The sequence below is a fragment of the Balaenoptera physalus genome (genome assembly GCF_965194825.1).
Source record: "Balaenoptera physalus genome assembly, chromosome: 4".
Lineage (NCBI taxonomy): Eukaryota > Metazoa > Chordata > Mammalia > Artiodactyla > Balaenopteridae > Balaenoptera > Balaenoptera physalus.
The window spans coordinates 87,961,613-87,987,838 of record NC_138891.1 but is presented as its reverse complement, the minus strand read 5'-3'; the positions used below and the strand labels follow the sequence as shown (position 1 = coordinate 87,987,838).

Here is a 26,226-nt window from a genome sequence, read left to right as displayed (position 1 = left end):
AAAAATTCTTTGGAAAAATGGGCCAAAGATATGATACCAATGATTCACAAAAAAGATCTGAAAATAACACTTAAACACGTGAAAAAATTTCAAATTCATTCATATTAAAAGAAATGCAAATTAAAAATTCATTGAGACATTATTTCTTCCCCAATCACTTGTCAAGAATTTGAAAAGTTTGACAACATGCTCTGTTGTCAAGGCTATGGGGAAACAGGCACTTTCCTATGTTGCTGAAGGGAATGCAAAATGGTACAACCACTGTGGAAAGGAACTGACAATATCAAACAAAACTACATATTAATTTATCCTTTGACTTAGCAATTCCTCTTCAGGAATTTGCCCTGAAGCTCACTTCCAACAATATCAAAGTGTATATGCACAAGGTTCTTCTTGGCAGCATTAATTGTAATTCCCAAGTACTAAAAACTAAAGTCCAAACATAGGAAATTGATTGAATAAACTATACTAAATACACAAAATGGAAACTGTACAGCAGTAAAAACAAGAAAGAAGAAAATCTCTATTGACTAATATGGAGTGATTTCCAGGAGATAGTGTTAAGGGAAAAAAGCAAAGTGCAAAGAGTATATAATATGCTACCTTTGTGTAAGAAAGAAGGAAAGATAAGGAAAAAATTATATTTATATAAATATAATTTATATAATATGATATCCATCTGTCCCTATTGGTGGTGGTAATTTCAATTGTGTGTGTGTGTGTGTGTGTGTGTGCATGTGTGTGTGTTGTATGTATATATACATACCTATTTTTCCCAGATCTGTCTTTTGGATGGACCAAGAAGCAAAGATATTCCAGTAGCAATAAGCACAACTGGCACTAGTATCTTGTTCACTAATATAATTTCATACTGAACGGAATCAGAACTTTCCAGAGAAATGTCTGATGTTGGAATATCTTGTTATGTCAGAAAATAAGAACATATTCCAAAAAATGCTGGGGGTATGTCAGAAAGATGCAGGAATCAGCTTGAAGTCTCCTACTGGCTAAATCTAGGGCAGTTTAAGCAGTAATGTAATGAAGTATACTAATGAATTAGAAGCCATTGAAAAAAAGTAAGAATTCATAAATCTGTACCGATAATAGACGACAGATACATAGGAAGAAAGAGAGAGATTGACAGAAAGAGAAAGAGAGAAAGAAGGGAGGGAGGGAGGGAGGGAGGAAAAAGAGAGAGCTCTTGCGTACAGTAGAATGTTGGGAGCTGACTGGTAAATACAGAACTGCTGGAGTTGGAAAGTCATCATTCTGTAATCATTATAGTAAAGATTGAATTAGGCTAGATTCATCAACAAATACTAAAAAAGGAGGAAACTTTGATGACAGTCAGGATATTTGCATGGTCTCTAATGGTCTCCCTGAAGTATGCTTATTAGTTACAAGGGGGGGGAAAGCAGCAGTAATTATATAGTGGAGAAATTAGACAACAACTCGACCAAGTGGTCAAAATTAACATCTGTGAGGGACAAATGGACATCCTGCTCTGTCAGATGTGATACCCTCGGAAGGACACAATATTCCCTTTGCAGTATTAAGGCAGAGAATGAATAAACTGAATCCAGTCACAAAGCAACATCAAATAGACAAAATAAGGAATGTCTAAAGGCAAAAAAAAAAAAAAATTAAAAATCTTCCAGATTAAAGAAAGCTAAAAAGACATGGCAGTTAATTGCACTGTCTTGCTCTAGACTGGATCCTTTACTGGAGGGGGATTAAAGGTACAAAGGAAATCTGGCAAATCAGATCTGACATTTGTCAGATGAGCTGACAAAACTAGAATAGGGGCAGAAGACTAGATAAAAAAGTATCGATAGCTCTGCTGTGGTTATGTAAGAGAATATTCCTATTCTTAGGAAATGCACACTGAAGTATTTAAGGTAAATGGCCATGATGTATACATAACTTACTCCTAGTGGGTATGTGCACATGTATATGTAATACACATACACACATAGATACATGCATGCATATGTACATATACATGCAGAGAGTGAGAAAAGCAGATGATAAAAATGTTAACAATAGATGAATCTAGGTAAAGGGAATATGTGGAGGTTTTTTTTACTTTTTCTTTTTGCAAACTTTTTCAAAGTTTGAAATTATTTCCAAATAGAAAGTTTAAGGGAAAAAAAGTACTTAAGTAAGACCCTAGTAAATATTACTTAATTGACTCAAAACCAGCCTATTTTCTTAAACATTGCAGCCCTTAGTGTGACAAGATGCAAAGATCTATTTATTTGGAAGAGTTTTCTTTCTCAATCCCTGAGTGTTATTTAATCTCAAAGTTCAGGCGAAAATAAATGAGGATTAATCCTGCAAGTTCACTGTTTTTGTTTCATTTCTGGGTCTCACTTATTCTGCCTTAGGTGCTGGCTGGGACCCACCAAAACTTCGATCAATTTTTCCTTCTTAAGGAAATGAAGAGAGTCCTTAGATTTCCCCAAAACTCCAGGGCAAACTTGTCCTCTCACCATTAAACTATTTTATATCAAAGGAGACTAAGCTGTCTCTCTAGAATTCACCCAAGAAAGAAACTGCAGCTCCTACTCAAACCCTTCGGCAGTGTTTTCTGTTGACACCTTAGTAGAAATTGTGGAAACAGTTCACAGTTAAAGCAGTCCCTGCGGCAAGATCCCGCACACAGGGCAGTGGTGGATGCGAGCTCCGGGTCAGCCTTCCTACTGGGGTCTCCCCAGGCAGAGTGGGGGGCAGAAGACTCAGCAATCACTTCCCTTTCTTCTCCTAGAGAACTTAATTCATCTCTCCAAATTTTTAGTAAACAGCTTGAGCAATGTGTGTTTATTCAATAAATACTTAATCTGAAGATATTCTATATTACAGAGACCAAACTTTTTAGTCTGTTGTGTTGCTTTGGTGTAATCATCAAATCAAAACTTGCAGTTAAGGAAATGCAGGCTGTGAACTCCTCTGTTGACTGGAATGCCCTCAACCACAAGTCTGTTCTCTATGTCTGAGTCTGTTTCTGTTTCATAAATAAGTTCATCTGTATCATATTTTAGATTCCATATATAAGTGATATCAAGTGGTATTTGTCATTCTCTTTCTGACTACTTCACTCAGTATAATAATCTCTAGGTCCATCCATGTTGCTGCAAATGGCATTATTTCAGTCATTTTTATGGCTGAGTAGTATTCCACTGTATATGTGTACCACATCTTCTTTATCCATTCATCTGTCAGTGGCATTTAGGTTGCTTCCATGTCTTGGCTATTGTAAATAGTGCTGCAGTGAACACTGGGGTGCATGTATCTTTTCAAATTGTGTTTTTTTCCAGATACATGCCCAGGAGTGGGATTGCTGGATCATATGACAACTCTATTTTTAGTTTTTTGAGGAATTTCCATACTGTTTTCCATAGTGGCTGCACCAACTTACATTCCCCCCAACAGTGTAGGAGGGTTCCCTTTCCTCCACACCCTCTCTAGCATTAGTTATTTGTAGACTTTTTTTTTTTTGATGACCATTTTGATCAGTGTGTGGTGGTACCTCACTGTAGTTTTGATTTGCATTTCTCTAGTAATTAGCAATGTTGAGCATCTTTTCATGTGCCTATTGGCCGTCTTTATGTCTTTTTTTGGATGAATGTCTTCTTAGGTCTTCTGCCCACCTTTTGATTGGGTTGTTTGTTTTTTTGTTATTGAGTTGTATGAGCTGTCTGTATATACAACAAAATTTAAATGAATTTGTAAAAAAAAAAAAAAAAAAATGCAACTTGAAAGAAATGCCAGGATAAGTGCTTGCCATATGGGGCTCCGGGCAGTGTGAATTTACCCTTCTCCAGGGTTAGGGCATCTCAGGTGGAGATTTGGGGAGTTCTGCCCTAGGACCACACACACACCAGTCCTACCACGGTGGAGGTGTTGGAGTCACCAAAGTGACTCCCATCTTGGCCATTCACGCTCCCCATGCTGAGAACTTCACTAAGTGTTTTCTGAGACTGGCTTCCTGAGGTCAGAGCATCTCATCCTGGGTGCTAACGTGGGGAGGGGGCTAGAGAAAATTTTGAGCTGTCCCAGAGGCTACAGTGTATAACCAATATAAAGGCTTTATTTTAGAAAACTACTCCCAAAACCAAAACTCAAGTTTTTGCTGGTAGCAGCATGATTTTAGAACATCAGTTCCGTATTTATAGAAAAGATGTTCCAGTAATCCCAGGCCCAGCAAAAGAAGTCAAAGATTTGAGTAAATCAGTGTAATAAAGAGGAGAGGAAGGAATGGCTTCAGTGTGTAAAGATACAGTTTTACAGCTGGTGGAGGGAAAAAACAGAATATGGCTGGAAAGACCGTAAAGCTACATAGTTCAGTCTTCCATCAAAGCTTCTACCACCTTACTGTCTTATTGTTACCAAACTCAGCTTGGATGCTTCCAGTCATAGGGACTCATTTCCTCCCTACTTCATTATTATGCCTAACTCTGACTTCTAGAACATTCTTCCTTATACTTGGCTGAAACAGAAGGACGTGTGGGATAAACTTTACTTTCTCTACTTTTGCTACTAAAAGGAAGCAGGAGCTGTGGGCATAGTTTAGGAAGGGTGCAGCAAGACATGTGGCTGAGGTGGGGACTTAGCTGCAGAGACTCCAGCAGATCAGAACTCTTTGAAACCAAATCCTCGAAAGTCCAAGAAACATACTAAGGGTTTTGACTATAACATAACATTGAGAGAGTGGATAAGGGAAAAACACTAACGATTCATTCTTTTTATTTACTTTGAAACTTATTTACTTTGTTTTTTAAAAAAGAATTATTTGTGTTGGTGGAAGTTGTTTTTGCAAGCTTGTAATTTTAATAATAAAGTTGGGAAAGAATGATAATATCTGCTCTCAATTAACGTGCTATTTACCGCTTGGGTGATGTGGCAACATGGTATTTCCAACTGGTTTCAGCAACCCAAAATGCAGAATCAGGGCATTATTTGCTAAATGAATAACAAATGTACAGAGGTCATTCTAATTGTGATAGAAGGTCAAGTAATTATGAAGATATATGCTAGTACATACATGTTCTCCTAACAGCTGATATCACTCTCATAATTCCAAGAACCTTGGGGTGGGGTAAGTAAAGAGAGCAGTTCATGTTCCTGCCAGTTAAACGGAAATATTTTTCTCTGATTGCTTAAACTTATACCCAACATGGATAAGAACTGCCGTTCTACCTATTCCTTTTTTTTTTTTTTTTTAAGAGAAATTGATTGACATTTCAAGGTCTTGATCTAAAGCATGTGGGACATAAAAATCCCTCGGGGAGTTTTTTTAAAAGACAGAAAAAAGATGCCACCCCCAGGGGATCTGATTCAGTAGAGTTGGAGTGTGACCCAGGAGTCTGTATTCACATAAGCTCCCAGCTGTTCCTATTGGTGCTGGTGATCTGGAAACTTTTTTTTTTAGGGTAACGGATGGGAAACTTACTGTGTGTGTGAAGTGTGCCTTTACTACCAGAAGGTGGCTCCATAACATATTAAATCAGGCACTTTGCAGCTGACTAGCTGGAAAAATAAAGGCCTGGAGCTTCTCTCAGTTATCTTTTGGTGAAAGGGGTGGGTGGGAAGGGGAAATAGAAGAGGGTGCAGGAATATGGTGTGCTAGGAGGAATAAATGTACATTAAACTAATTTTACAATCATCACTTGTTATTAGCTTCTCTCAAAAGTATTATAGCAACACTGTGTTGTTAAAGGAAATCTTTAAATATACCAGAAACACTTGATGTCTAATAGCTATAAAAGGCAGAGAAGCTCCGAGGATCTTCCTGATCACCAAGCTTTCACATCTGGAGGAACAATCTTAGGGCTGTTACTGCTACATTCACTCTTGTCTCATGACAGAATCCCGGTTGTGGGCCACAAATACTGGGTGGGCATGAGGTGATGCCACACATGACGACTTCCTGTTTAAGCTGCTGCTGCTCTCTTACTCAGGTTCTTAAAGACGCTCACCTGGGTATGATCAGGGTCTGGGTCACAACCACGTGGTCTCTGGCTCTAGCCCTAATCAACAAAATAACTCACCCCCAGCTCCTGACTCATTCCTGATGTCAGGAATGTCTGAGGTGTATCGTGTGTGTTCACAAGGCATTATGCTTGGTGATCTCTCCCTTCCCATGGAGGCTCCTGAATAGCCCGAGCTGCTACAATGATGTCACTCTTCCGCAGGGTCGTTGTTGCTGCTGTCATCGTGTTTCCCAGCACCACCCATATTGGTGACATTTCCTCATTCTACTCTGATCCTTATCACATAGTTTCGGGGGCTTGAATTGGGGAAAGGAGGTTGGGAATGACTAGAGATAAACTCTGCTGTTATGAGGCACAAAACAAAGCAGGCTTACACTCCCATCTCATCTTTCATTTCTCTGTCTCCTCATTTCAGTTCCTCACCCTCCCCACACCCTCCAGCCAGGAAAAAAAATGTGAATGAGACATCGCTATGGAACTCAAAACATCGAACAGACTCTCTCATCTCCAGGCAATGTCCCTGGAACAAACACGTGACTGGTTCTAATGCTATTCAAGGTCTGTTCCTTTCCCATCTAGCACACAGACTGGGAGGTAAGGCAGCCACAGGGTCCTAGATGTGGAGCCAGAGACAGCCCAGCCACAGTCTCATTAAGTCAGTGCGTTTCCTCTGAAGCTTTTAGGGTGCCTTCAGTCAAGCGAAATCCAGGCCATCTTGCCCTGCCAACCAGACATGTCCAAATGGCAACCTGTTCAGGGACTTGCTCTGGGACCATCAGTACTCACTTATGAAATGATTCCAAAGAAAATGAACCATCTTAAAACTTTCCAGCGTATAATGTAGCCTCCAAGAAAGGGTAAAGCCTGCAGTCACCTCTTCAGGAATTCAGTAGGGTCCTTGATCAAGTAATGGAAAAAAACATTTCCAGAAAGGAAAACAAAATTTGTAGATGTACTCATAGAAACAGGTTTGGTTGCATATAATAAAAATGGATGAACAATTTGGTGAGACTTTCAAAGTGATGAAAATAATTCCAGAGACAGTCAGGCTGTCCACTTGGGCCCTAGAGTCATAGATCCTTGGAGATAAGAAGTGGGAACGAAGAGGCAAGCCCCATAGTTTAGAAGGCCATGCATTTAGTCTCTGTGTGCCAGAGCTTCTGCATGCTTTCTCACTTTTTTCCTGCTTAGATAACCGACTTCAATGATCTACCTGAAAGACTGTATTTCTCCAACAATTCTTCATTATGCCGGAGTTGTCTTCCTAAAATACAATGTCAATCATTTTACTCCCCTTTTCAAAAATCTGCAATGGCCCCTTTTATCCATAGGAAAAAAAAGGTCCAAACTCTTTAATGTACTTTGGTCATAAACATCCTTTACCAGGTTTACAAAAATAACGGGTAACATATAATGAGAAGCCACTGGCACAATGATCAAGAGACTGGAGTCACAGCTCTGCCACTAACTAGCTATGAGCTCTTGGGCAGAGTTATGTAGCCTCTAAGCTTCAGTGTCCTTTGTAAAAGGGGGATAGGAATAGTAGCTAACTCATTGGGCTCTTGTGATGGTTCAGTGAGAGTAAATGAGTTGTATTTCCCACATATCCCACGTGCTGCCACTCTTGTGTGTTTTCTGTTTCTCACATCCCCCATTCATTGTCATAGCTTTGCTTACATTTTCTCAGCTCCACAATCTCTTTCCCACGCCAAAACCCTCCACCCATTTTCCACTTGCAGAAACTTTTCTCAGAATTCCGGACCCGGCTTGAATGTCTCCTCCTCTAATAATGCATGCTGTGGCCCTTCCCCCATCAAATGTATACTTCTTTATTGTCCTCCACATGTACGTCTATTATCCCTTCATTCAGCCTCACGTTACATTTTGTAATTTACATATTTGATTCTCTTTTCTCCTGGATTATATATCATCTGAGGTTCATCAGGTACCAACTTTTATTTAACTTTTCTTCCATTCCTAGCACCTATCAAAATGATTTGTACATGATAAACACTCCCTTGGTGGTAATTGCTAATTAAAATTGACTTGCTTTAAAATTTCAGTCCTGGGGCTTCCCTGGTGGCGCAGTGGTTGAGAATCTGCCTGCCAATGCAGGGGACACGGGTTCGAGCCCTGGTCTGGGAAGATCCCACATGCCGCGGAGCAACTGGGCCCGTGAGCTACAATTACTGAGCCTGAGCGTCTGGAGCCTGTGCTCCGCAACAAGAGAGGCCGCGATAGTGAGAGGCCCGCGCACTGCGATGAAGAGTGGCCCCCGCTCGCCGCAACTGGAGAAAGCCCTCGCACAGAAACGAAGACCCAACACAGCCAAAAATAAAAATAATAAATAAATAATAAATTTAAAAAAAAATTTCAGTCCTTCTATTCATTTAGTTTCCTCTCTGATAAATTTCATAAGACAGTATGTAAGAAAATATTAACTATCCAAATTGTAAATATTAATTTTTATTTTAAAATTATATGGTTTTCCCAAAGCAGTTGTGGCATAGTATAAACATCCCGCTCATAATTTGGTTTCCATTACATTATGTGACAGAAGAATTATTCTCTTAATACTTAGAAATTCTTAGCTGGGATTTTTAATGCAAATTTATTTTTTCATTATAAAAGTGATATAAAAATATTATAAAACGTTGGAAAAGAGAGGGAAAACGCAATACACATTCCCACCTAGCAGACATGAGCTGTTTCCTAAGGCCTTGCTACTCAAGGTGTGGTCTGAACCAGAAGCATCAGCATCAGCTAGAATCCTGTTAGAAATGTAGAATCTCAGGCCCATCTCAGACCAACTCGATCAGAATATGGTTGCTTTGCACATTAAAGGTTAGAAAGCACTGCTCTAAGGTACTACCTAGAACCCAGCAGAGCACGTTTTACCAAGCATCTCCCTCCTTCTAACAAATATTTATAGAACACCTGCTATACGCCAAGTACTGCACTAGAGGCTGTGTTTCCACCTGAAAAATTTCTTCCAGGACTGACTCAAGAATATATGGAGAGCGTGCTGCCTTCTTTTGAAATGTTTTCTTAGACAAACCAAGTAGTTTTGACTGAAAGCTGTCAGGCATGCAAAACGTCTTATTGTGAACTCGTTCCCCTTCTCTTGTTTTCAAGTTCTCCCACAATGATGTCTCTAAGTCTAATGTTTAATGCTTTCTTATTCTGTGCCTTCCTTCCATTAAGAGCTGAAAAATAAGAAAAAAAAAAGTCACTGAAATTAACATTCCACAGTAAAGCTTAAAGAACACTTTTTGTTTGCCTTAGGCGGCTTTCATAAAATTTTATGTTGAGATTTAAAATAAAATTTTTTTAAGTTCAAGGGAAGCCCAGAAAGGTGACATTTCAAAAGTAAATCTTGGGATATTCCTTCATAGTGTGATTTGGGGAGGGGGGGGGGCATTTCATTGACTAAAACAGCTAGGTGACATATTCCCAATATGTACAGCACTGCACTGTAGTGCCCTTTAAGAATCAGAAGCTATATGATAAATAGTGTAGACGTTCTTTTTATTAACCAAGGCATACTCCTCCAGGAAACAAACAAACACAACTTTTGGTAATATTACACGGCTCAAAAGACTGAAAAAGCAGGCTTAAATGAATGTTAATAATAGCCCAGAAGAGGAAATTTAATAAGATGTCAAAAGAGGGCACTATGCAACAGGAGTTATGTGTATAGAAAAGTAGCTGCATTGCTGCTGTGTACTTACCTTGGAGATGAGACGGGGCCATTCGGTGATAGTATCAGCGGACCTGCGGGTCTGTCTGTACATGAGCCGTCAGTCTTCTCTTGGCACACAGGCTGCTCCTTCCTTTTCCCATAAGCCCTCCTAAGTCGCTGAGGCGCTGCCTGGCCTGAAGCCCTCCAGAGCCCCACCGTCAAGGTCAGGGTGTTTTTCTTGATTTGCCTGTTTGCCAAGGTGTTCCTGTGATTATCCATGTGCAAAGTTCTCTTATCATTAAAGACCCTATAGTTTACACCGTGGAAAGGGACCATTTGAAAGCCCAGGGAACACTGCAGAAAGCAGAGAAATGGGTTTCTATGCCTACAAGCCTCAGGGCTCGAGGATCTCATTCCAAAATGGGATTTCCAAATAGTGCCACCACATGAACTGCTCCCACAAGGCCGCCGAACTTTGATTTCGTCTATGAAAAGGGGGTCATACCACCAACCCCCCCTGCCTTATAGGGATACTCTGAAGAGCAAATGGGACAAAGAATCAGGAAGAAGGTTCCAAACAACAGGCAATAAAAATGCAAAGTATCATTATTTCCTTCTCTGTAAAATGGGAATAAGTGGTGTGTACGTGAATCTTAATTAGGTAATGGTTGAAACACAAAACGTCCTTGATGTTGTCGTCCAAATATGATATACTGCACCTTTCTCAGCCTCTCAGCCTCTTTACCTCTCATATTTCTGCTGCCTATGTGGTTATTGAAAATGTAATACTCTCTGTGTAATTGTCATTTTGTGTGTGTGTGTGTTTGTGTGTGTGTGTGTGTGTGTGTAGGGGAAAGAAGGAAGGAAACGTATGGCTGCATTTAACCTCTGAGTGCTGACAGCGTGAAAAGCCAGTGGAAAGACCTGTCCCATCCAAGACCTGACTGGTCCAAGCGTGCAGGCTGCAGCGGCGGCCGTCTGCACAGTTGAAGGCCGGAGTAACAGAGCGAGGGAGGCGGGGCAGCGGAGGGGTGGCCGCCGCTCAGAGGGCGCGGGCCAATCGGAGCGCTCTCCGCCGGCGGCCAATCACGAGCCGCGTCTCCCGGCAAATCTGCCCGGCAGTGTCGGGGGGGGCCGCCGGGAGTCCGGGTGCTGCAGGTTACACTGCTGAGCGCCTTCTGGAAGCCACAGGGCAGTGGAACCTGTGCCGAGGAGCCGGGGGAGGGAGAGCAGGCAGGCCCAGCTTATGTGCCAGCCCAGTGACAGACGTAAAACGTAAATCAGGCTGAGGATGGTGCGTCCGGGCGCTCACGTGTATATAGACCCGCCGGCGTGTCTATCTGCCGTGTGGGTACCTGTCGTGTGAGTGACTCTGGGCGTGGCTGCTGGTAGGACGTTCAGTTTCTGTAAGATCTATCTCGAGGGGCCTACCTTTCCCTGGCTCCAGAGGGGGAACGTAAGAAGTTTAACGGAGCCGAGTCTAAGCAGATTAAGGGAACAGCGGCTGGGCCGGAGAGGGTGCGGACGGCAGGTGCTGGGGGCTAGGGAACCACGTCTTTGCCCCGTCTTCCCCGGCAGAAAGTCCTTTTGGCAAGATTGGTGTGACAAAGGTGGCCCTGAAGTGCTAGAGAGCCCGGGCAATTATGATCGCTGAGTGAGTGGCACTGGGCTGAGCCTGAGCAGTTGACTGATAGAAAGGGATGCTAGCAGTTAGGAAGGTAAGGAGGAAACTCAGGATGGGGACCATCTGCTCCCCCAATCCCAGCGGGACAAAGACTTTGGAGGTCTGCAATGCTGACTGGATGGCCTCGCTCCCTCCTCTCCTCCACAACGTCCCCCTTTCCAATCTGGCAATCCCAGGTATTCTTCTATTCTTACTTTTCCCACTGTGTTTGCTTCTGCCATTTTAGTGTTGTTAATGGGTTGGGCTGCTTTTCTATTGTGCTGAGAAAATAATTGTCAGTGACCTTAACTAAACCTCTTTTTTATTTCTAACTAAAAACTTAACACTGAAGCAGCTGCTGTAAAGAGATTTAAGCACGCTGCATCATTGGCAAAAGGGTCTCGAGAATGGAAGCGCCATTTTTTGTTTGTTTGGGTCTTTTTGTTTTGTTTTGTTTTTACTTATAGACTGCTTCTAAGAACATTACCTTCTTAATGTTGGGGCCAGGGTATGTGAGGGGTGCGTTTTCTTGAATCATTCAAAGTAAAAAGGAAAGATCTAGGGTAATGAGTAAAAAGTCATTAACAATTGTAGATCTGGATCAACATTAACACTGTAAAGTATTTCCTTTCTCATTTATTTGACCTTGCATAGCAGAGAAACAAAAAACAGATTAGCATTTAAGAAGAGGTTCAGAACTAGGACTGAGTATAAAGAGACATATTATTGTTGTTGGAAAAGACAGAAATTGAGAATGCAGGTGCTCAGCACAAGCAGTCATTAGGTGCGACGAGATGGTGGTGTTTGAAGCTTTGTCTATATATATATACAGGTGTCTGCCTGGCTGATCTAGAACTGAAGCCTTGAAAAGCACTTCTGCACCAGCCACTCTCTCTCTCCTGGGGCTTTTGTACTGTGACATCACTCTCATTAGATTTGTTAAGTGTGTCCTCTTCCTTCCATTCAAAAGCTGGTTAAAGCTTGGTTTCTAGAGAAGGAGGTTTGGACTACAGTGATCTTGGTCTAATGTGCTAGGCGAGGTCCCAGATCCTGATACTTGGAAAGCACTCCCAGGAGCAGGGGAATGGACCACGGCCAGTCCTTTCTCTCACCTGTAGACATAACAATTGACTTCACCCCTAGTCTACCAGAAAAACTCCCAGCCATCCCTGGGAGCAGTCTGCTTATTTGGTGGCAGACAAGATGACCTCATGCAACCCCAGGTCTTTGCTTTCTATGCACGAGGAAGAGCCATGCTGGCTTCAGATGCAGCCTTTCCTTAGTCGCCTCTTCTTTTGGAGGTCTTCAGGTTCATTGTCCTCATGGGCTCTTGTTGCTTTTGAGCAAGGAGAGGGTTGCTAAATCTCTTTATAGTTATCACTTGTGTTTTATCAGCCATTGACTACAGCTCCTTGGGAAATGCCGTATGGTCATGCTTCAGAACAGGTCTTTTCCATGTTTAACTGACGCCTGTGAAGTCATCGCTGAAATGACGCACAGGCGTCTCTTAACATGAGTCATTTGTCTTTCTGATGGAATTGTTTTGTCAGGTGCTACAGCAAATAGTATGTGTTTGCAAACAGAATGGCATCTTAGGCAGGCGCTAAATGGCTCTATCATTGGGGCATGCCTGGGTAGGCTGGGGCTTCCTCCTTCCTGTTGTACTTTGGACAGTTCAGACCACAGCAGCAGCTCTGCCCATGGTGTGGCTGTGCTCTCTGACCCCATGACTCCAGAAAGGAGCTAGGCATTCGTTCTGCAATCTAGAGGGTGTCTCCCGGTTACTAGAATTGCCAGAGTTTGTAGATAGTGGGGCCTGCTGGAAATTCTGTGGTTAGCCACCGTGGGAACACAGGAATTTCTTCACCCTGCTTTGTGAAGTCCAGTCCTTCTAAGCAAAAAAAAAAAAAAGTCCTTGACTCCTCAAAAATATGGAAGTCATTGCTATGAATACCTTTTTCCCAGCAGTGGAAGCGGAAGGAACATGAGTGTATGTGTGTATATATATATATAGCTCAAGACAGGAAAATCACATATTAAGTGCCAGCCATTCCCCCTCCTCCCCCACCCCTGCACCCCTGCCTCACCACTGGCTCTCTCTTGCCTACTTCAAGCTGAATATTCGCCGGCTAAAGACTAGCAGTCAAGTTCTGCCAAGACTTACTGAGAGGTTCTGAAATACAGACAGCATTCAGGAAGTGGAGGCCACCATCTTCCTCCCTCTTCCTCTCTTCCTCTTACCCGTCCTCATCACCTTCATCATAATAGCTATTATTTACTGAGCAGTCCCACGCAGCACCCACTGGCATACATTACCTCAAATCCTTACACCTCCAAGATGGGTAGTAACACCCTCATTTTAGAAATAAGAAAATTATTGTCCAGAGAGGTTAAGTAATTTTCTCAAGATCACACAAGTAGTAAACAGCAGAACTAATATTTAAGCCCCCATGTAGCTGGCTTCAAAACCCACGCACTGTCCCTGTGTCCCTAAGGAGGCCTTGTGAAGTGCAGAGCAGCTGGGGGGAGGGGGGAGAATTCTCTAACTGAAAACCAGTTTTCACAGACTATCCTCTGCAGCAAATGAAAGAATTTTTAAAACTAGGTGATTTTTGCCTGAGCAATTATAAATCACTGTCTAGCTAGACATACACACAGATGTGTGTACATATTATATATCTGTAATATAAATATATAATTTTCATATATGTATATATATATATATATATATATATATCCCTATATATATATATACTGGAACCCAGTAAGTTATTCCTATTTGGAATTGGAATCCAGTAAGCTTTCAATTCAAATTTAGTGCTTAGACCTATTCTGTATGTGCATGTGTGCTTGCGTGTGCCACCCCAGGGCGTCTATAATATTGGGTCAGCTCTGTCAGGGTGGGAGTAGGGTAGGAGTGATGTGGGAAAGGGCAGGGAAAAGGCAGGGGTTCTGACATTAATAGCAGAACCGGGATGGAGTAAACTATGTCAGATCTGAGTGCATCTGCTGCATTTGCCTAAGTCATGATGGGAGAGAGCAAGTGTGAACTTGCACCTCTCAACAAAGCCTTGATGTATTATTTCACTTCCACAACTGTTAAGAACACCTGTTAATGACCACTGTCACCCAAACATATTGGCATATCTTGGAGAAGAACCTCAGAACAATTCTCCCTGCCAACTGTGTAGAATAATTGGAGACCTTAAGGGTAAAAACATCTGGAAACTGCAAAAGTCAGATTTTTAAATTAAAGCTTTGAACTCTACAAACAATTTTGCTGATATTAGTGAAAGCATGGTTTTCTTTATGGACAAAGGGACTGATAGGAAAAATTTTTTCAATAATGTATACAGCTTTTCAATGAATTCTTCTCTGTATATTTTAGTGCTATTTCTCTCTTTTTTTTCAACCATGTTTTTCCCTTCTTTTTAACAAAGGTAAACTATTTGGTTTATTGGAAAGAACCTTGAACGTAAGGGTCTGGAAATTTGATATTGTTGATTCTGGCTGTGTGACACTGTAGAAGTATCCGAATTTCTCAGAACATAGTTTCCTCATTTGTAATTAAGATGTTGGATTAAATGAAATGTAGAGTCCTTTCCAAATTAAAAATTCTTTGATTAGTTTGAAGGGTTTTTTTTGGTTTTTGGTTTTTGCCTATTCACCTCTAAACATAGAAGAATGATTGGGTTATTTTTGTCTGAAGGTCATTTCTTTTATACCTCTTCAGAACAAGAAATTATTTTTGGCATGTGCAATCAAGGAATCACAATTGCCAGAAGGAAACGAGGTCTTCTCACTTTAGCATCCTAAAATCGACTGTAGAGTAGTTGAAATCGAACAGACTCTGAGTACGTTTTAAGAAACTTCCATGCTCAGGCCTGTGGGAGACCCAAAGGTGGATCAAGCTGTCAAATGAGCTTACATCCTAGTGATAGAGAGGTTTACACACACACACATATATGTGTATACATATCTTCAGCATACACGATTTTAAAAAACTAATCGGGGTGAATATTAAAACAGAGGTGTAAATAAAGTGCTACAGATACACACAGAATGGAAAGATTAATTTCAGCTTTTAAGAATAGGAACGACCTTGTTGAAAAAATGGCATTTGACGCGAGATTTGAAAAATGGTCAAAAATTTCAAGGAATGTGGCCTGGGGGTCAGGGTTGGGAAGGGGGCTTTCCACTTGAAATAAGCCAATTAAGCTAAGGGATGGAGATATATTGGGGAAATGGCTGGATGACTCCCTCTGCTGCCCCTCAATAATGCTTTGTTAATATCTTTATCATTGCACTTCTCCACACATTGTTATTTCTAGGTATCTGTCTTCTACATGGTCTGTGAACAACTTGTACACAGAGAACGTGGCTTACTTCCCTTTACAATCCTAAGTCCTAGTACAGGGTAGCAGCTCTGTCATTGGTAACTGCTGAGTGGATCTTTTAGTGCATAGAACAGGAAAGTAAGGATGCTGGAAAAGTGGCCTGCAGCCACCATCATCTTCAATTGTGATCAGAGCTAAACTGAATAGATAGGTTAGGTTCTCCTTCTGGGAATGCCGCATGAAACACTCGGAATATTTTCCAATCCATTTCTTGTTATCTTTTGCATAATTTTCCCGTAGCTCTAGATAAGACTCATCACTGAGCCCCATTAGAAATGGAAATTCTCAGGCAGAGTAAGATGGTCAGAAGGGTCAGAAGCAGATCTCTGTGTCACTTCTGCCCTAGGAACAGTCCTTTCACCCCGCATCCCTTCTGCCTTCCTTCTTCCCTTGTCAAATGTGAGCGTCTCATGTTTCCTGTCTGGCTGCAGCCTCAGCCTGCTCTCGTTTCTTGTTCCCCTCTTCCCCTTCCTTCCACTGACCTGGCCTGTATCCCGGCCTCTCCCTTTCCAGTGCCAGCCCTTGCTCAGACCTCCTCACTGCTCGCCAATTCCCGGAGTGTTCTCTGCTCTCATCTTGCTGATGACATTCCCTTCTCTCCTTTTTCACCTTTCTGGAATCCTATCCTTTTCCTATGCAGTCCTGCCTTTGACCACTTGGCAGTTTCTATAGCTCTTCTCCTGTGGTCCCACACTCACTCCCCACATGGTGACAGGGAGACAAAATCATTACGGGGGCAGGATGTAGGAAATCATGACTCAAATCCTGCTTCTGGAAGTTGGATCAGGTGCATCTCACAGAGATGGGGACCCAAGAGGGTGCAAGATACATTCTGGAACAAGAAGTTTAGTTGGGCTCCACTTTGGGGATCTCACGAGCCATGAGTTGGCCCTAGAAGAGACTCATTGTCCTACAGAATCTGAGGCTGTGGAAAACCAAGGACCAAGCTAAATCTACCAGGGCTGACCCAATCAAGAAAAAAATCACACGGAACCAAAATGGCCTCTTAAGTGGGAATAGGTTTTTGTTGTTGTTTTTCATTTTTTTTTCCTCTGGGTGGTCATGGTGAGGAATAAAAAGAGGCTATGATTTAGTGTTTGCATTAGTAGGTTTCTCTTCTAAGGAGGTTCATCACTTCCTGAGATCCTTTCCCTGCCCCAATCACACAAAAGCCACAAGGAACTCAGGAATCACCCATGTCTGTAAGAAGCAGAATCATGGATTGGTTTAGAGTATTAATGCTAAAGCCACACTGTCTGGTTTTGAATCCCAACTCTGCCCCTCACGACTCTGTGACCTTGGGCAAATTACTTAACCTCTCTTTGCCTCAGTGTTCTCTGTAAAACAGAGAGAATAATGGCACTACCTCATTTGGTTAGTGTGAGAATTAAATTAATTCATGTTGCACGCTAAGAACAGTGTCTGTCACAAAATAATGTGTCTTTTAAAAAAATTAATCATGATAGTCATTTATTGAAAGCCTGTGTCTGGAATGGACAACAAAAACAGAGGTGTAAAATGCAGTCTATACCCTCAGGTAATTTGCAGTCTAGTTAAGGAGCTGACATTCCAATTAAGCCATGTGGCTCAGTGTTCTCTGTCTGATCAGATCAGGATAACTTGAATGGTCATCCCTTCAAGGGGACTTCGAGTTAAGGGAAGGCTACATGGAGGGTTGCCCAGGATGTGAGTACCAAATGAGTCTTAAATGCAATCTGAGGGCAGCTGATCAAGAGAGCCAGAAAATCCTCTTTAGCTACTTTGTCCTCCCATCCCTAGTTCAGCTGTCAAACTTTGTCATCTCCAGCCATCCAAAGCCTTTGGGAAAAATTTAAGTCTCTGTGACAGGACCATATTGCTAACTTTGCTTCTCCTCTTCTCCTGGCCCCATCACTTACCCTCTCAACCTAGTCATTTTGTTCCCAGATGAAGAGAAGGAATATTACAAAATGCTTTCCTTTAAACAAATCTTTTTACGTATATTAACTCCTTCCCCAGCCGTGGAACAGCTTCATAGTCCCTCCAGATATATGCATCACCCACACATACACACAAACACACACATACTACCCGTCACCCAACACACACACACACACACACACACACACACACACAATGCGCACACACTGAGCCATGACCTTAGCCTCACCCTCAAGAGATCCCAAATTCTACTGCCTGCTATTGTTTCGCCTTTATAAAGATCCTACAAGACATGCCCACTGACGTTTCAGATCCTAGGAGCCTGCCGCTGTCACCTGCATTGCTGCTGTTTCAGACGAGCTTCTGAGGCTGAGGATTTGGTTTCTGACACGTGCTCTGACCTGACCTCTACTCTGTGTGACAAGCTGGCTCCACATCTCTTCCCAGCCTCTAAGAGCTTAATGACTGCAGGCACACTAGAGGGAACGGTGGTGAAATGCTTTAGCTCCTGTAACTTTGCCTTTGGGAAAAGCACAAACCACTTTGTAAATGCTGACTAACCCTAATTGGAGTTTCAAACCAGGCCCGTAGAGAAGGGATTACTTATGGACCTTGTAATAGGTGGGTGTATTTGTGTGTGTGAAAAGAATTTGAACACATGTCAAGAACCAAATTTAGGTGGAGGAGAACTGTGACTAAATCTGAGTATTTACACGCACGTGGGTACGTAGGAGTCCTTCCACTTCCTCACATCTATAGGAATGTGGGTTATATTGCTGAACGCCCGTGAGGCTCAAACTGTACCTGGGAGGATAGCATTAGATCTCTAGGTGGCTCCCAGATCACATGGGTTTGGCCACAGAGGCCTGCACTGCCCTCAGGGGGGTGTCTAGCTTGTATTATCTACGAAAGATCGGCAGTCTTTTTTGGATTCATTGTCTACTAAGCAGTTGACATTTTCTAAGAGAATAACAGGGTTTTAAAAATTAATTTCCAATTATTCTAGAACTGTTGGCTGGAAGGTATTATGTCTTCTCTGGGGATAGTCTGTCAGTATTTTTTTTCTCTATACTGACCTAATAAAATCTAAATAAAGAAAAAAATAGGAAGCAGTTGTACCTCATAATGCAAATGTCTTGGAGTGTGAAGGCATCTGCATTAATGATAGGACTGAGAAATCCTAGACTCTGGCAGACTGAGAGGAATATTTTATGAACATGTACGCTTTGAAGGCTTATATACTGAAAACAATATTCTTAAAGTACAGTTGAAGCCAGATGAAAAAAACATGCCGAACAGATAAAGGTGAAGACAACGTCCCTCTCTCCCTCCCTGGGTTTGAGTTTAAGTGATCGTCCTGGCAGGAGGTGTCCGTATAGATCCTCATAAGAATTATATGTGCGTGTCGTGTCAGATTGGCTAAAAAAAAATTACTGGTGCTTGTTTGCTTCTTTTGGTTCTCATTGCCTGTACTTTAAAAATGTATTCATTTAAAGGGCAAGTATTTATTCAAAGGATATTTATCAAGTGCCCTTTTGTGTAAGGTGCTGTGTTAAATTAGGTGAATATGGAGATAAATAGGATTCTTCTCCCTGCTTTTCATGAAGTTCTGATCTTAGAGGAAAGCCAAAATTCAAACACCATAGAGAAAAATGCATAGAGTACAATAACACTTAGAAAACCAGTACCTATTCCATTACTGGTAGGAGGAGGAAAGCTTGGTAGATTGGGCTTCCAAGAGGAGATGACCCTTGGGTTGAATCATAAAGAGCAATTAGTAAATATCCAGGTGCTACAGGTAGAGAGAAGAGTGACACAATGCAGAGGTACCAAGGACTGAGAGATAGGGTTTCCTTGAGGAAACCCAAGCATCGATTTCATTTAAAGAAAGTAATGGAGATAAAGCTGGGAAAGTAGGTTAATGAGCCTTATGTATCATGCCAAGATTAAACATTGACTGTTATCCCAAAGGCAAAAAGCAGCCACTGAAAGACTTGGTCAGGTATTAAAAGCCCTAAAACAATTGCATAAGGGTAAGGAGAAACAAAATGACCCATCAGTTATTAGGGATGCTGAGGGATAATATAAGAAATTCAGGGGCTTCCCTGGTGGCGCAGTGGTTGAGAATCTGCCTGCCAATGCAGGGGACACGGGTTCGAGCCCTGGTCTGGGAAGATCCCACATGCCGCGGAGCAATTAGGCCCGTGCGCCACAACTACTGAGCCTGCGCGTCTGGAGCCTGTGCTCCGCAATAAGAGAGGCTGCGATAGTGCTAGGCCCGCGCACCGCGATGAAGAGTGGCCCCAGCTCGCCGCAACTAGAGAAAGCCCTCGCACAGAAACGAAGATCCCAACACAGCCAAAAATAAATTAATTAATTAATATTAAAAAAAAAAAAAAGAAATTCATTATTTCTTTCATTCTGTTGAATATATATATGTTGATTACCTTCCATATGACAGGCTCTCTCGTGGGCACCGGTGATTCAGTGATGATCAATACAGACATGTTTCCTGCCTTCAAAAAGCTTACAGTCTAGTTGGAGAAATGGACATTTCATCAAACAGTCATAATACAATACGCTATGTAAGGTGAGAGGTAGAGATTACTGGTGGAAGAAGCCTATAGCAAGGATATCTTAAGAAGACTTGGGAGTCCAGGGAGGCCCCCAGGAGGAAGTGACAAATATACTGCAGTCTGAAGTATACATAGGAACTCGCCCCCAGGATAAGAGCAGCAAGGCCAGGAGTGTCCTAGGAGAGGAAACAATCTGGGTGAAGACCTTGAAGAGAGAAAATGGCCCATTTAACAAACCCAAATGGTTCATTGTAGTTTATTTACCGTAAGCAAGGAGGAGGGGGCAAGGAGTAAGGTGGCAGATACTGAGAGGTCTCATAAGCCATGTTAAAGTGATTTAGCTTTACCTTAACAGGTGAGGGAAGGGTGTTAAACAGATGAATGACAGAGCAGCTTTGTGTTTTGGAAAGATCACTCTGGCTGCAGTCCACAAAAGGTATTTGAGTTGGGAAGTGCTGTAACCAAGGAGACCACTTAGGTTGCTGATGAGGTCATCCAGGTGGGAGATGATACTGACCTGAGGAAGATAGTGACAGTGTAGCTGAAGGAAAAGGGACAGACACAGGAGATATATAGGAGGAAGTATCAGCAGGACTTGACGATTCATTGGAGGGTAAAAGAGAAGGTACAACTGTCTTGGGTAACTGGGAGGAGGGGGATGGCATTCCCAGAAATAGGGATACAGGAGAAGGAGCAGTTTTAGGGGTGATGGAAGGAAACAGATATGCTTAGTTTGGAACATGCTGAGTTTGAGGTACCCGTGGGACATTACAGAATTGGGAGAAAGCGTAGTAGCATCCAGTGGAAATGATTTCAGAGCTAAATCTTACAATTTGCCCAACCCCCTACCCTCACTCACAGCTACTATTATATTCAATATAAGATGATTTGAGTTTGAATTTAGTGTCTTCATTTTTTTATATATATATTTTTTGGATTTCAACTAAAATTTTACTTCTTTCAGGAAATCTGTCTTCAACTTCTGGTCCCAGATAAATGACCCTCCCAAGTTCATTTAATGTTCTGCTTAATCGGCATGAATTCTGTCATTTGTTTCACTCTTTCCCCTACCGTATTGGCAGCTTGGGGTTGGAGCGGGGGAGGGGTTAGCTATGTGCAATACACCACAAACCAGCTGTGAAATGGAAGCTTTTAGTTACATTACCACATTATCAAATACGATTTATTTTACACATTGACATTCAGGTTTACACCAAGAGGCTTAGTAAAAGCAGGAGAATTTTGTAATAGAATATTTAGTGTAACTTTTTCTTCTACCCTAAGCATTTTCCTGTTTTCCCTAAACCTTCGTATTGTTCTTTCTTTTGTGTTAAAAGGAAAGGTTGTTAAAATATGATTATCCCAGAACTGAGAAGGCTCATCAGGGGATGACCAAGTGCCCTTTGTGAGATGTTATTTTACCAGAGATGATGCCATCTATTCAGAGACAGAGCAGGGTGATAATTAGCAAACTAGAGGAAGAATTTCTTATTAATGAATTACCTATACAGTGTCTTATTTGGGTATTAGCGTCTATTGTACATTTAAGGAAGAGAAAGTCTTTCAAAGAAAAATAGATACCCAACGATATAAAATGCCTCCCATACATGGGATTGAAAACCCTTTGACTCACATAAATCATAGGCTATTGGGGCTGATTTGGAGACTGTCTAGGGCAATGAATTACCTTGATGCCTTGCAGAATTCTTGGGAGGCTTGACTCCCCCTTGAGCCCCGCAAGGACACCTCTAGGCCAGAAGTGGGACTGTCTAGACAGGTCTTTAACCAGAGAAGCTCTACTTGCACTTGTTTTTATATATAAATACTTCATTTATATATAAAATGAAGACATTCCAGGTCTGAAAGCACCCTGAGAACCTCTGATTTACTTCAGTTTTCTCTAGCTCATCTAGCCAGTTGGGCTAGACCAGGACCAGCTCTCCGGATTCCCAGGCTGATGTCTGTCCTCAGACAGTGGGATGCCCCTTGGCTTCTCAGAACATGAAAAATACGTTGATCAACATCCTCTGCTTCCAAATGTTCTGCCTTGCTTCAAAACACAGTTGCTTTGTTGCACTGTGAATAATTATGAATTAAATAGGCAACTGATTAAAAATTATATTGGCCACATGGCCCTCTGAGATCTTGCTGACAGTATAATGGCTATAATTCGTACTCTGCCACATGCCCCATGGAAAATAATCAAGTGTGATGGGTCAAGTTTATCCCGTTGGCTTGGCAAGCTTTAAAGATATTATTCTTTGGTTTGGAAAACTGCTAAGCAGTCCCCTGATCTTGAACCTTGGATCCATGTGGGCCATATTTTGTATATCCTAAGGATGCCTCATCCTTCCGCACTTGTCCATATGGAGTCAAGTTCTCTACAGATGCTGATTTTTCCCAAGGACCTAATTTAGGTGCGTGAGATGGGAAGCCCCAAGGAGATGTTATTAAAAGATCATTTACATGGGCTTAAGTTGCAGGAAATCTACTCTCTAGGACTTTTCCTTTTAAATTGTTCAATGCAGTATTTTATTCTAGCTGCTCCTTTAGTCAGCCTTTCTGGTTTATTTTTGTCCTCTGTGTTTTCCAACACATTCCTCTTCATTGACCCAGATAACTGAAGCCAGAAGGACAAATAGAGATAAATGGAACTGGGGGCGTACAGGTGCTGGGGGAGGGAAGGTGCAGAGAGTGAACTCTGCCTATTTAAAGAAGATGAATGGACCAAAGAGAAGTTTGGGAAAGGATCAGGAGACCTAGGTTCATCTGCCCTAAGCAACTCTCTAAACAGCTGTACGTTCAAGTAAGCATGCTTGCACTTATTCTATATACATGTATTCAGTGCATACTCTATGCCAGAAACTTACTAAATATGGAGATATGGACATGAATTAGACATGATCCCACCCTCAAAATCTCACAGTCAGCTGTCAGGGACAGACATGGAGATAATTACCACCACTGTCCCAAGCAGCACAGGGCAAAGAGCAGTTAAATCTGCTTGAGTCACGTGAGCTCACAGACAAATGATTATGACCTGAGTCACATACAAGTAATTAAAATGGAAAGGCAAGGGACAATGAGATTGTTCCCAAGGACTCTAAGGGGTTTTTATGGGTTTTTTTAAAAACAAATCTTTTGCTATATTCAATGACCATAAGGGCCAATTCTCATACATATTTTTACAAATAAGTGTGTTCTTAGCTCAGGCCATAGAGATATTTTAATATGCACAATTGCAATCTGTTGAGATCAAATTTATTGCAATATTCATAGAGATTAAATACCTGAGTCATAATATGATATGCTTTTCTACAAAAGCTGCCCTAAACATCTTCAGCCTTTAAGGACATGTTTGTTTTTATGTCTATTCTTAATATTTTTTTTATCTTATATCTATCTTTAATTTTTATTCACATTGGAGGCAGTATGAAGAAGTAGTTCCAAATATGGGTTCTGTTTTAGTGGCCCTAGGATCAAATCCTAGCTACTAGTTATGTAACCTCAAATAAAAAGTTTAACCCTCTGTCACACAGTTTTCTCATCTGTAAAATGGAGATAATTATAGTACTTATTGCACAAGTGCAAAGTAAGAGGAAGCACAGCCCACGAGACCACCCTCACTCTGACACCAGTTGAAAGTTTGGGGGTCCTCAAGGTCACTCTTAGGTTTGATAATTTGCTCGAAGGACTGACAGAACTCACTGAAAGCTGCTATACTCAACTGCTATTTATTACAGCTACAATCAGCCACATGAAGAGTCCAGGGAAATCCCAAATGTGGAGCTTCCAGTTGCCCTGTACCCTGGAGTTGTGGACACTGCTGCTGTCCTGGTGTTGACGTGTGATGATATGCACAATGTACTGCTAACCCAGGAAGCTAGCCCGGCCCTTGGTGTCCAGAGTCTTTGTTGAGGGTCCACATGGCTGATCTCAGCATCCAGCCCCCCAGTGGTCAAGCCTGTTCCCACATGACTCAAAACCCTCGCCATAAATCTCATCCTTAGACTTTTTGATGTGGTCCCAAAGCTCTCAGGTAAACAAAGATACTCTTACCAGGTAGGATATTCCAAGGGTTTAAGAGATTACCTCCCAGAGGCCAAGGACAAAGACCAGACCCCTCTTTGGGCAAGGTTAAATTCTTTACTACACAACCGATGTGTTTAAGAATTAAGTAAGATGATGGTTACAATGGGCTTAGAATATTGCCTAGTACAAAACAAGCATAAATTTTGGATATATATCTATTATTATTAACAATCCTTTTTGATCCTACAGCATCATACTAGATACTATAGGAAATCTTAAAAAAATTAACAAGGTGTAGTTTATAATCTTGGAGGAGAGATGCTAAGTTTCAAGTAAAACCAACAAAAGCAGAATGAGGTTGAGTACCACAGTAAAGGAACAAGCAAACTGCTAGGGACCAGTAGAAGGGAGAGGTTACTTCCAGGCAGGGGTTAGGGGACAGCTGCTCTGGGAGGGCACCTGAGCGGCACTGAGGGATGGGGGTTCCGATATGGGGGGAGGGCATTCCAGACAGAGGGAACCACATGAATAAAATCAGAGATGGGAAAGCAAGGGCACCTTCGGGGAGCAGAGAAGGGCTGCCATGGCCTACTGTAGAAGCAACAGGAGGAAGAAATGGGAAAGCACTGGACAGACAGACTGAGAGAGCTTTTCAATGTGCTGTTGAGCATTTTATGCCTTGTCTCATAGACTCTGGGGAGCCAGTGACCATCAATACAAGGCCTAAAGAACACCCTGAAAGAGAATATGCTGTCTGTTTTCATATCTCCAGTCTTTGAAACATGCTCCTTCCTTAACCGTATCACTCTCCCTCCCAATACTGCCCACTTCACTTGGCCAATTACAGTTCATCCTGCAAGAAACAGCTCAAGAACTACTTCTGTGCACACCTCCATAATGAAACACGTTATATGCCATCAGGACCTGTTTTCCACTATACACAACTGTATTTTGTCATCTCTGTATACTAAGTGTCTGTATACTTGTAGAGTGGTTCAAAGGAAAAAAGGGAGAGAGCGAAAGAGGAGAGAGACATGAAATCTTGAAATATCTACAAAGAATTTAAAGAGCAGATATTTCTAGTTAAAGAGAAACTAGGACATACAGAGAGAGTGAGTAATAGTGCCTAGAGTAAGACAGAATCTTATAACTGCATGGCAGAGTCTTCTCAAGGTATCCCAAGGCTTTAGTAGTAGTAGTAATAATAATAATAATGATAATGATAATAGGCAGAAGAAGAGCTTACTTATACAACACTTATAAAGCACTTGCTAGGCGCCAGATATGCTCTACTTGATTTATGTGAACCCAGTTAATCTCTACAACTCAGTGATGTAAGTACTATCATTATCTCCATTTTACAAATGAAGAAATTGAGGGACACAGTAGTTAAGCAAATTGCAACAGAAATCCTGATGACAATCCTAGGATTGTAAAAAACTTGGTCTTGCCAAATTCATATAATTGCATCCGAATAAAAGACATGCGTAGAGTTGGAGATTGACCTAGTGTTGGGCTGTAACTTCAGTTCCTTGTGTTGGTTGGAATAAAGAGCAGCGTTCTTTTCATCCAAGGCATATGTTTCCATGCCAGGCCCCTAATGCCTGAGCGCCCACGGGGATGGTTGTGTTTGAAGGACTGCCTGCTAACCTGTTCCGGCTGAACAAGTCACTTTTTTTTTTCAAGACCAGACATCTAGGAGGCTTTTTATTACTGAGAACAAAAGCAGCCCAGTGGTTTAAGTGGATTGTGTAGTAATCGCCCAGCAAGGCTCCAGCCGGGAAGACGTCTTTCTGCCTCTCGGCGGTGGCGTGGCGGACAGATCGGCAGAGGCTTTTAGCAGGCGTGTGCTTGTCGGAACACTCCACTTCCAGGGTGGGTGTGTTTTCCTCCTCCTTCCCCTGCTGTGTGTAATGTACAAATTTCCTTTAAACCCATCATTTGGTGTAATTTACGCTGCTAC

The 26,226-nt window shown here is 41.9% G+C and overlaps 2 protein-coding genes across 4 annotated transcripts in view; both read left to right on the top strand.

Moving 5' to 3' along the window:
* Window positions 1–10,846, top strand: part of CD96 (CD96 molecule) — a gene marked incomplete at its 3' end in the record, with an annotated part of 108,809 nt that extends 97,963 nt beyond the window's left edge. The window contains 1 exon segment of the mRNA XM_082460983.1: window positions 10,614–10,846. Within this exon segment, the coding sequence (XP_082317109.1) occupies window positions 10,614–10,846 (233 nt within the window).
* PLCXD2 (phosphatidylinositol specific phospholipase C X domain containing 2) overlaps window positions 10,809–26,226 on the top strand; it is a 51,016-nt gene continuing 35,598 nt past the window's right edge. For all 3 annotated transcript variants that reach the window (XM_082460214.1, XM_082460213.1, XM_082460215.1), the window contains exon 1: window positions 10,809–11,535. In XM_082460214.1, the coding sequence (XP_082316340.1) occupies window positions 11,376–11,535 (160 nt within the window). In that variant the 5' untranslated portion in view covers window positions 10,809–11,375. The remainder of the gene's footprint in view (window positions 11,536–26,226) is intronic.